Source organism: Solanum pennellii, chromosome 1 (assembly GCF_001406875.1).
Source record: "Solanum pennellii chromosome 1, SPENNV200".
NCBI classification, from domain to species: domain Eukaryota; kingdom Viridiplantae; phylum Streptophyta; class Magnoliopsida; order Solanales; family Solanaceae; genus Solanum; species Solanum pennellii.
The window spans coordinates 94807587-94818889 of NC_028637.1; the positions used below are offsets into that span (position 1 = coordinate 94807587).

The 11303-nt window shown below is 33.0% G+C and overlaps 2 protein-coding genes across 3 annotated transcripts; one reads left to right on the plus strand and one right to left on the minus strand.

Annotated features, from left to right (window-relative positions):
• Positions 1 to 623: 623 nt before the first annotated feature.
• Positions 624 to 5685, plus strand: LOC107008424 (vesicle-associated protein 1-1-like). Its single transcript, XM_015207455.2, has 8 exons — positions 624 to 894; positions 1006 to 1076; positions 1175 to 1256; positions 2237 to 2352; positions 2493 to 2642; positions 2754 to 2795; positions 4686 to 4763; positions 5265 to 5685. The coding sequence occupies exons 1-8, from the start codon at positions 843 to 845 to the stop codon at positions 5373 to 5375; spliced, it is 702 nt and encodes a 233-aa protein (XP_015062941.1). The 5' UTR covers positions 624 to 842; the 3' UTR covers positions 5376 to 5685.
• A 147-nt stretch (positions 5686 to 5832) lies between these two features.
• Positions 5833 to 9852, minus strand: LOC107008422 (centrin-1). Of its 2 annotated transcripts, none has more exons than XM_015207454.2 (6): positions 9378 to 9852; positions 8222 to 8302; positions 7822 to 8046; positions 7664 to 7724; positions 7359 to 7483; positions 5833 to 6144 (listed from the first exon to the last, which is right to left on the minus strand). In XM_015207454.2, the coding sequence occupies exons 1-6, from the start codon at positions 9738 to 9740 to the stop codon at positions 6073 to 6075; spliced, it is 927 nt and encodes a 308-aa protein (XP_015062940.1). In that variant the 5' UTR covers positions 9741 to 9852; the 3' UTR covers positions 5833 to 6072. The 2 variants fall into 2 exon arrangements, with proteins under 2 accessions (XP_015062940.1, XP_015062939.1); XM_015207453.2 differs by having other exon boundaries at positions 7664 to 7727.
• Positions 9853 to 11303: the final 1451 nt, after the last annotated feature.

Here is an 11303-nt window from a genome sequence, read left to right on the forward strand (position 1 = left end):
CTTCCTGAATTCTTAATTAACAAACACATAATTTGAGAATTGTCCATATAATTAACAACTTTTTTTTTTTAAAAAAAAATTTCAACTATAACAGCTTGTAAAGATGATGGCTTGCTTTCATTAAAAAAGGCAGCTAAAAAGGAACCATTAGTGAAATTTTAATACATTAGTTTGTTAATTGTGCTTTTGCAATCACCTTTTGTCTTCGCTTTTTAATGCTAATCTACTGGACCTTTGGCGTCGGTAACATTGCTTTTTTACCTAAAATAATGAGGGGAAGCTCACATTTGCGATAAAGACTTATACTACAGTTTGGAAACTCATGTCTTCTCGATTTAAACTAATACCTAAGTTATCTCAGAAATAAACTATTAATTTTATTTTATTATTTTTACAAGCAAATTAATATTTATCTTACATTTAGATATGTGATATAAAATCTATCCGACATGTGAATAAAACATGTTATTTAAGAATATTTCTAACCGGCCAAACTCAATTTTTATTTTTATTTTTTAAAATAATCATGTAGTACTAATAAGTAGAGTAGTGAAAAATAGCAAATTTAAAAAAAAAGAAGAGAAGAGATATAAATATTTTAATATATGCCACCTAACAAGGAAAAAAGCCGCTTACCGAATTTAAACATAACCAGCACGGAAGTCAGTCAAACGACACTATCCCACGTTTCTTACTTGGCATCACTTTAACCATCTCCTCGAGATCCTCGCCCTCCAAATCCCACTTCCGTCGCCGGAGAACCGCTGCTGCTCCGCCCGAAACCGTCATAGAAGTATAATTCCCGGCTGATTTATAAAATTATAGGAAAGATCCCTGTCGAAATGAGTAACGAGGAGCTACTTCAAATCGAACCAGTAGAAATTACATTTACATGTAACGTTCTCTCTGTTAGAAAGTTCTACAACATTTTCTACCTTATTTGAACTTTTCAGATCCGTGTGTTGTTCCCTTTGTTTTGATTTGGTGTTTTTTTGTTGAAAATAGTCGAATTGAAGAAGCAGATCTCATGCTCCTTGCAATTGAGCAACAAATCAGATGACTATGTAGCCTTCAAGGTATCATGGGAATGAACTGCAATTACTTGTTCTTTTTCTTTTTTAATTTTTTGAGATTACAATTTTGCTTTATGTTTTTGAAACTTTTTGGATTTCAGGTGAAGACGACGAATCCAAAGAAGTACTGTGTAAGGCCCAATACTGGAATTGTGATGCCTCGCTCTACCTGTGAAGTCATAGGTCTTTATCTCTCACACTCTTTTCGTTTAAATAAGTATACTCTGTTTGATTTATTCAGTTCCCTATTATCTTTTTAGTTTTTTTAATAGTTAATACTCCCTCGGTTTAGTCGTTTGGTTGGGATCAAGTTATCCCAAAATTTAGTTATGCTGGATAACTTAGCCCATTACTATGGTATAAATAGTGCGATAAGTTATCTCAAACATGACAATCAAATAAGACACAAAAATTTTATCCCATTAATATGGTTAGTATAAATGGTGCGATAAGTTATCTCAAACATGACAATAACCAAGCAAGATACAAAAATTTTATCTCATCACTATTTATTTTTATTCCTCTACTAAGCACCCAATTGACCATGAGAATTATTCACTGAGTCACTTTATTTAGTGTTTGTTCGTCATTGTGTATGCAATTTGAAATACATCCAAAATCCTGTTTTTACTTTTTTTTTTCATTTTCAGTTTTTTACTTCTTTTTTTTTTCAAATTTACTACTTAAATTTGTTATTTTTATAGATTACACTTCATGTTTAAATATTGTTTTTAGTAAAATTATATTCAAGCAACCAAATATTATTTGTAAAACTATAACCAACCGCTACTCCAACTTCAAAATTCCTGTTAAAGTGAAAAAGTACTTGTTATGGTATGTAGTAGCTCGTATATTATACGACATTATGTGACTGTCTATTTTGAGATATTAAACTTTTAGAGCAGATTTGATGGTATGTTTCAGGTGAATTAGTCAATTTGGATAATTTTGCTAGTCCTGACCATATTTAAAATAAAGTACATTCATGTTCTAAATATTCTTTGCAAGAAGTATGGCCAAACACAATTCCATCTATGACTTCAAAAGTTCCAAATAGTGTGAATAATATTATATTTTTATGGCCAAACGCTACTAAAAATAATTCTACTTTTACTTAGTGTATTAGTTGATGTTGTAATTGTTCTTACAATTTATGGATTCAGTTACAATGCAAGCACAAAAAGAGGCACCACCGGACATGCAATGCAAGGATAAGTTCCTGCTTCAAAGTGTCATAGTAAGCCCCAGAACTACGGCTAAGGATATAACTCCAGAAATGGTAAGATTGTTAAAGTAGTGTTCTTGTTGTTTCAAGTGTTAACTGATAGCAAAATCTGTTCTTATTGTTGTTTCTGCACTACGAATTGTTAATCGATGAGAATTAACATGGTTTTATACATGTTTCTTTTGTTCTTTTAGTTCAACAAAGAGTCTGGGAATCATGTTGAAGAGGTCAAGTTGAGAGTGGCTTATGTTCTACCTAAACCACCATCACCTGTGCGAGAGGGGTCCGAGGAAGGTTCCTCACCTAGGGCTTCAATATCTGAAAATGGTGCTGAGTTCCACAATGTGAGTTTTAGGCATCTTTTTTTCTCATGTTATTGACGATTAAAGATTTATTTTGGGGGTAAAAAGCTAGCAGAATTCATTTGGAATATGAGATATGCTGTTGTTGTGCAGGCTTCAAGGACATATGCTGAGCCACAAGACAATTCATCAGAGGTAGATTTCCTTTTCCAGAATTCACGATGTTTCTTATGGTGACTGATAAGTTCCATGTTTTCTATTATTGTCTATGTTGTCAAGTACATACACACGCCAACAAGAACGACTAAGTTTCTAATGTCTTTTTGTGAATTAAAATAAGTTTCTAATGTCTAGGAATCAATGAATTGCTTAGCGTTCATTTTGCTTATTGTTACTGTAGCACATTGTTGGATATTCAGTATATATCACTTGAGTTCCATGACTTTGCAGTTTTCAAGAACTTCCTACACATTGTAATCTACCATATTGCTGTCTGTGCATTTATGGAGAAATTCTATTGATGTTTATTCATCATAAACCTTGTTGTTCATTTGAGTCCGGTTTGAGTTTTTTTTTATCCTCAGTGATTTGCATTTTGGCTGCCTGGGATTTTTCTGATTAACAAATTCTTGTGTTCCTTGGTTAGCTTGAGAAAGTATTTTCATCCTGTCTTGTTTGTTTTAACTGTGAGCACACCCTATACCCTCTCAAAAACAAAAAGGAAAAATAACTGCTATGTTTTATAGATGTTATATAGGAAACATTCGTATGTAATAATTAGTTCTCTGAGGGGATTACAGATAGATTTTGGTCTGTATTGGTCATCCAGTGTAGGCTGTTTGAAGATAAAGAGATTAAGATGACACTTATTTTTTATTGGTTGTCCTTGATGGGAATTAAGGTTCAATATGGCCAGCAGTGGACAAAATCTTCCTGAATACTACTTGTTTCTTTTGTATGATTATTCGTATAAATCTACCATCATCCAATAATGCATGACGAATAGGTAGAGAAGCTTTCGTGTTCTCACCTGCTAAATGGAGAACATGAATAGCAAAATGCTTCATTTGTCAAATTAAAGCAAATGCTGTAATTATGAGCCAAATAACTAAAACTTTACCTTATACAAAACGGAACCAAGTTTCTTGAATTTTAGGGGGGATGGGAGACAAGAATGGATAAAGTGCTATGATTACATCAAATCCAAACTTTCAAAATTGATGACCAAATGAAACAACAGAAGGTAGTTATCCAGTTTTTGGATGCATCTTAATAAGGATTCTGAGGGGTGTTATAGCAAAAAACATATTAAACATAGCAATCTGCAAGACTTTGTTACCATTCTTAAAAAAGGGGATCTGAAGACTACAATCTTTTAGGGCCTCTGTGATTTGAACATTTAGAATATGTCTGGTTTGTGTCCATTTTTTACACCTTTCCTATGTTGTGTTCTTATACAGTTGCCAAAATTTATCTTGGAATACTTGATGTTTAAATTTGAATCTATAATTGAGTTTGTGATTGGAAGGTGTAAGCCTGGAATTGGTTGAGGGGTGGTCCATCTTGTCTTTATGTGGTCTAGTATGATCCTCATCTTACGAGCTAAATTTGGGGTTGGCTCAGTCCAAGATCTATTAGTTAAACACATCATGTTATTGACGATTTAAGATTTTTACACTGGTTAAGGGCATGGACAGTAGTCTCCTTTTCTTTTTTCTTCTGATGAAATTGATTGTGGTCTCTTTTCATGATTTTGTACCTCACCTCTCGATAAGTAGGATTAAACCTGTCAGCATAAGTGGAATCATTTGGTTCAATTATGGTATAAGACACTGTCATTTTCTTGCATATATGGTTAGCTATATATAACTTTTGAAGCTCTAGTCACTTCTTAGGTTTTTGTAGATTACAAGTAGCTAATGACTGCTTGTCCCCTACATTATTTTGGCTTCAGCAAATGTAATACTTGTTTAATACAAGGTGGAGTTATGTAAAGTTTGTTGTTATAACCAAACCGATATTGTACACTGTTATTCCCTTTTGAATGAAAAAGAAGATTGATGTTTCCTTTTGTTTTATTTGCAGACAAAAGCACTAATTTTGAAGCTGTCAGAGGAGAAAAAATCTGCGATACAGCAAAATAACAAGCTTCAGCAAGAATTGGTAAGGGCCTTAAGATATAAATTTATCTTACTGGTTTTCTTTGTCAGTGTTTTATCAGAACTTTTGTGACGTTTCACTCATCAGCAATCTCAGAGTTGAAATGTTTCTGTTTTCTTTTTCTTTTTTCTTTTTGTTCCCTTTCTCCTGTAATGAGTTTCAAGGTTTTTACCTTTCTCTCAAAAAGAGGGTGGTTGGGAGAAATTAGATCTTTCTATTCATATGGTCAGATATGTTTACTATCTAAATGAGTCTTGAGGTTTGTACACATGCATAGAGTAGCCATTAATTCTGTATGATTAATTAATTGCTATTTTTGTTGCTGCGCTTTTAAGATAAGTGTCAGGCTTCTGCATTTTGAAATCACTAGTTCTTGAACTGAAATTTTATTGGAAAATGTTTGACATGGAATTGATAAGTAGCTTTGCGTTTGTTAGAGCTGCAAGTAATTTATTGTAGCCTTTTGACGTTATCCTTATACTTCACGAACCTTGTTGAGTACAGGAATTATTGAGGCGAGAAAGCAGCAGACATCGTGGCGGAATCCCATTTATGTATGTTATTATTGTTGGACTGGTAGGCCTCCTTCTTGGTTATCTACTCAAGAAGACATGATGGCTAAGAGGTTACTGCTACATCGTCAGTGCAGCCAAACTGTTTAAAAAATTCTAGAACCTTGAAGAAAAAGGTGACTAATCCAGTAAAGCTTTGTATCATTAGTTGTCTGATTGACTTAAAAATGTACAAGACAGGTTTTGATCTGTTTTTGTAATGCCTGAGCTCGAGAGTGTCATCGTGTGACTAACTGCATTTGACATCCTTTGCCAACATGTGAAGGAGACATTTTAGTTTGCAAATTCAGTATACTTCCTGTTTATGGACCTTGTAACTGCAGCTAGTGTTTGTAACGGCTTGGATTTACTTAGACTAGTTTTACAATTACAACCTTATTTTCTTGAGATTTCATCCTGGCAAGTCATGCAATTTTCTGGTTTCTTGACTTACAGTTTGGCTTAGGGTGGGGTATATACCATGGCGTAGTGGCTCATCTTCTCGAAGAAAACATGCTAGCTTGACGAACTGAAAAAACTAACTACTGTACTAATATATAAAGTAAACAAATGGACTACCCTTCTTTGTTTCCATACAAATGTTTCTTCTGAATCCAAGCTTGAAAGCCATTATTCGCAACTGTCTTGTGCAAGATTCTGAGTACCTTCTATTTCACGCTGTCAACTTCTTGGCTAGTCATGTACATTATGGCATAGTCCTCTGTTTCTTAAGAAGATTTAACTACTCTTTGGATGCATCATCAACCAGCATCTTCAGAACCTTGTATCATATTACATCTGACCACAATCTTGCGAAAATCATCCAGGCTCAACTGCAATATGCCATATCAAAAGGTAATAAGGACTAAGAGAAAACATGAACTCAACTTAAAAAAACATACAGCTTTTAAAACAGACATTTGAGGGCAGATAGTCGTGGATCTTACCAAGTAAAAATGATATCGTCATCATTTTTGTGATCTTGGTAGACAGCACTTACGAAATAACACTATAGCTACACCAAAAGAACCCAAACGAAAATAGCCACAAACAACTGTTCATGTTTCTATAGTCAGTTTTTGGCTTTTTGTCACTGAAGTTCATGGATTTTTTTTAATCAGAGCACCAAACAGGAAAAGCCACCTTTTACCCTTTTCAGTTGCAGATGATCGATAGCCTACCTCCACAAAACTAAATGCTACCAACTAATCTATAAGTCCCCAAACACTTCACAGTAACCTCCATGGTTTGGTGTCCAATGAACAAAACCATCACAACAACAACAAACCCAGTGTAATCCCACAAGTGGGTTGTGGGGAAGGTAGGAAGTACAAAGACTTTAGCTCTACCTTTATGCTGTAGAGGCTATTTCAGTAGACCCTCTCATAAGAAAAGTAACTGATGCAGGAAAATAAGAAAGAAAAAGAGACACCGAAATAGCAGTGTGTAAAATAAGTGTGGCAACAAGGAACAATGACCATGAGAGTTACATATTGTACTTCCCTGGAATAAAAGAAGGTATACCGTGGCCTAGTAGTAAATGAAGTGTGTTGAGAACCATAAGGTCTCAAATTCAAATCCAGTGAAAAAAACTAAGTGATTTCTTCTATTTGTCCAAGCCTTGGTGTACACAATTTCTCAGAATCTGTGTTGGTGGAGGGTAGCAGGTAACCCAAGGAATTAGTTGCAAGTTGAGTCGGACATCACAATTATAAAAAAAGAAGGTTTTAACTTTCTAACTTATGGTAGTGACATTATCATTTTTAGATTCATTATTGTGTTATATATTTCATAAAATATAATATATGCAATTAATATCTACTATATTTAAGCATTAAACACTTGTCGAGTGTGCCCCAGTGGCTAGTTTATGACTAATTGCTTTGACTTGTGTACATTCAACTCAAGCGAGAGAGACATAAAAATTTGGTACTAGTAGCACCAGTCCCCCATGATCTGTTCTATATTGAATCTTATCGAACACTTGGGGTCTTATCAAATACTTTTTAAAACCAAAAAAAACAAAAGATTTGAAGGAGAGAAGTACCTTTCCGTCTCCATTAGAATTAAAACAACGAATCATATTTGCCATGTCTTCATCTGACCATGTAAAATCATGGGAAACTACCATTTTCTGTAGATCTCTGAAACTTATACTCCCTTTTCCAGCTTCTGTGAGAGAGTACCAACTAATTAATGGGCGTATACAATCAATCTAGAACAGCTAGCAAAAAATTGATGGTAAAAGTGCGTGACACATCAGATAATGATTTCAATTGTGGACAAAAGAACTGTATAGCTTATCACTTTCATATGTACAAGATAAAACCTAATAAGCAGACTCAGCATTACCATCAAACTGAAAGAAATGCATAATCAAGTCATCCTCAGTCATCTGCACTCGATTTCTTGTCTGCTGAAAACATTTGTAAAGTACCCAAGTATGAGGAAGGATTATGAGAATGTTCAGAATTTTCACTGCTTTTAGTAAAGCAAATGATAAAATATACCTGTTGTTTTCTCTTCCTTTTCCCAGTAACATCTTCCTGATTGCAGGTACCTACCTCTTTTTCATTACTGGCCTCTTTTGAAGAAGCTTTTTCATTGCTGACCTTTTTCAAGGCAGCTTTTCCGTTGCTGTCCTTATTATTGGAATCTGCATCAGTGCCTTGCATAGGCACTTTATTTGCAAGATTCAGAAAACCTGCTGAATCTTGTAGTGACAAAGCAATAGCCTGCATATAGATAAGTAAATACTTTACTGTTGGATGGCTGAAGGAAAGCAGCAGGCTTATTGACAAGGAAATGTTTTATTCAGCCTCCCACATAAGGGTGATGCAGATGCATCTCTCTGTTTTTATATATGTAGTAATATGCACGTTAATGAGACTGAATAATAATATATGTCACCTGCATTAAGGCGACATCATCGTCGACAAAATCCATTGTGTTAGACACTCTCTTCTTAGTTGTTTGAATTTTTTTCTTTGACTGCAACAAGAGATCCAACAGACAGCTCAGAAATCAGATTTACTTGGACTCAATTTTCAATAGTAACAAGTTTCATTAAAAGAAGGGCAAAAACAAGCCTGCATACAAGAAGTATACCAAAAAGTATAAAACCTTACAAAATGACATGGTTTTCTACGAAAGACACCAACTATGCTATACAAATAAGAACCTCGTGGGTGAAGCAATATGATCAGATGTACATTCATGTATTGTTTGCCCCAGCTAACAACATTAAGGAACATCAGTTTTCTAAATGTGAACACTCAACACACGATAACATTAGGAATGTAGCCTGTTTTCATGAAATGTTTCAGAGCCCAAGATGCATATAATAGGCTCTATTGATAGTAGTTGTTCACATCATTGGCATAGAATTCACTCATTAAACAATAATCACAAACATAACTGTTCTAAGATGTTAGATTGTTAGTTAAGATTTTCTAATAGACAGTATAAAAGGAAATGTATGACATTCTTGTGTTCCCTTACTTTTCTTATATACTAATCATAAGCACAAAAACAAAATCACAATACATTCTCCTCCCTGTATCATTCAGCAGTTTCTTTCTCTGGATGAAGGTTCAACATAAAGTGTTAAATTGAACTTCAATTGTGAGTGCTCTATATGTCAAATCTTCAATATCAAAAGTATTTCATCACACACTTGCTACCGATGAAGAAGAAAACTTTATGATCCTTTTTAACTCAGCATATCACCTAGCAGAATAAACGGTGTCCTCTCATAAAGAATGATTCATTCCAAAGCAAAAACAACAAACTATAGAGTTTCCTGTGCTACTACAGACACCTAACAACATGTAAATCTATATCAAGCCAAAGCATTCAATATTCTTACCCATAATGACACAAAGAAGTAAAAGCTAAGTAAACATAAAGCATTACAATTCCTTGATTATAATGTGCTTTTTCCATCCGAAAAATTGTACCTTTTGAAAATATTAAAATGTTCAGATGCAAATAAAAAAAAAATTATGTTAGTGCAGGTTTTCGTCAATCAATAAATTTTTTGCTTTAAAAGAAAAAAATGTTGTACCTTTTTCAATTGGGACTTTGAAACTTCAAAATCCCCATCATCCTCTTCACCTGTATCACAAGAAAGGTCCTCACTTTGAACTGGATCGTAATCTTCATCTTCATCAGCCACTTTCTTTTTTCCCTTTCTGTCCTTGCCTTTTTTCTGGGGTTTTGGGGAAGAACCCATCAAAGAAGTTGCCATTTTGTGCAGACCCATAGCCTCCATTCTTGCTCTGTTTTCTTCGATTCTCTTCATTCTCTGTTTCTCATAATCAGTGAGTTGTCCTGTTCTTTGGGGCTCCGCCGGAGACTCCTCTGAGTCTGAGCTTGAATCTGAGTTTCTCTCTTCAGTTTCTGAGTCTGAGACATTCGATTTTTCCATTTTCAAGAGTATAGTTTGGGATTTTCAATTGGATTCGAAGGATTGCTGCCTCGTAAACGCGGGAACTGCACAAGGGTTGTAACAGTGGCTAATCCGCGAATAGAAGAAAAAATAAAATCAAATAAATAGCTAAAAAGGTCCCTTACGTTTAGGTTTATGTTCGAAATTTTAGAGACACGCTTATATTATATTAAGTTCTATTATACTTATTTTATAAGTAATTTTCTATCCCTTTCTCATCTACGTGGCATTATTTTGTGGAGTCAACGATGATTGATTTTTTTTCTAATCTAATAATAAAACTTTAATATAATATAAGTGTATCTGTGAAATTTCAAATGTAGATCGAGGGATAGTTGTGTATTTTCCTTTTAAGTATGCTCTTGACATTTTAGGCTGCTTTTAAGTTGTTTTTTTAATGTTTAGTTGACCAATTTTTTTAAAAAAAAAAATCTTTGATCTCAGTACTTTAAAAGGTTTAAAGTATTTAAGAGTGTCACTAAATATTATTAAGAAGTTTGCTAACTAAAAAGTAATATTTTAATGTGTTTCATTATCGAAGTTATCAAAAAAATAATAATTTAACTTTATAAAAGATCTCAAAAATGTTGGTTTTCAAAATAATTTTGGCTACATGGGGATCCCAAATTCAATTTACCATATCATTCTTGATGGATATGGTATGATTTTTATTTTTTAGTTTTTTAGGTTTTCATTCAATGTTCAGTATTTAAAATGTGTTTTTTAATTTAATTTTAATTTATATTTTTATAATTTTTGATTTGAAATGTGCATAGATAGTTAATATATATATATATATAAAACACATTCAAAATTGTAAGTCGTAAAGCTTGTTGAATATAAATTAGAGATACAATTACATATGCATTTTATTTGAAAAAAAAATCTCAAAAAAAAGGAAAGCCTAATCATTGTATTGTTGTTTTTTTTTGTTTGTTTGTTTTTAAAGCTAGACAGTTGAATTAAAACTCAAATTATAAAAAATAATACTAATAATTTTTTGAGTAACTTTCTCATATATCAAACACAAAATTTATATTTGTATCTTATAGTTATAATTTGCATAATTGTGTTCCATAGTAAATATGATATGTCTATTTCGCTATACATATATACAAGGTCAAATCCATCGATGGTCCGCTAAACTTGGTATCAATTTTCATTTAGACACCTCAATTAGACGATGGTCATTTTAGACACCTTATGTAGGGTTGAGCTGTGTCATTTTGACACTTTCTGACAATAAACAAAAAACTAAAGGAGAGTGTAATAAACTCGTTGATGACATGACAAACAATCAATTAAATAATTATGTGTTATTTTCAATTCAAAATAATTATAAAATCTATTTATTAAATAAATTAAAAATATTATTTTAAGAAAATCTCTTATTTCGTTACACTCAAAATCTCTTTTGTGTTTTTTCAAAAAAAAATAATTTTTTTTTTACTATTTTTCATATTTATTCGTCTTCTTTCTTTTTAGTATCGTTTTTTGGAAAGAAAAGAGGGAGAGGAAGAAAGAAGAAGAGAATAAATATGA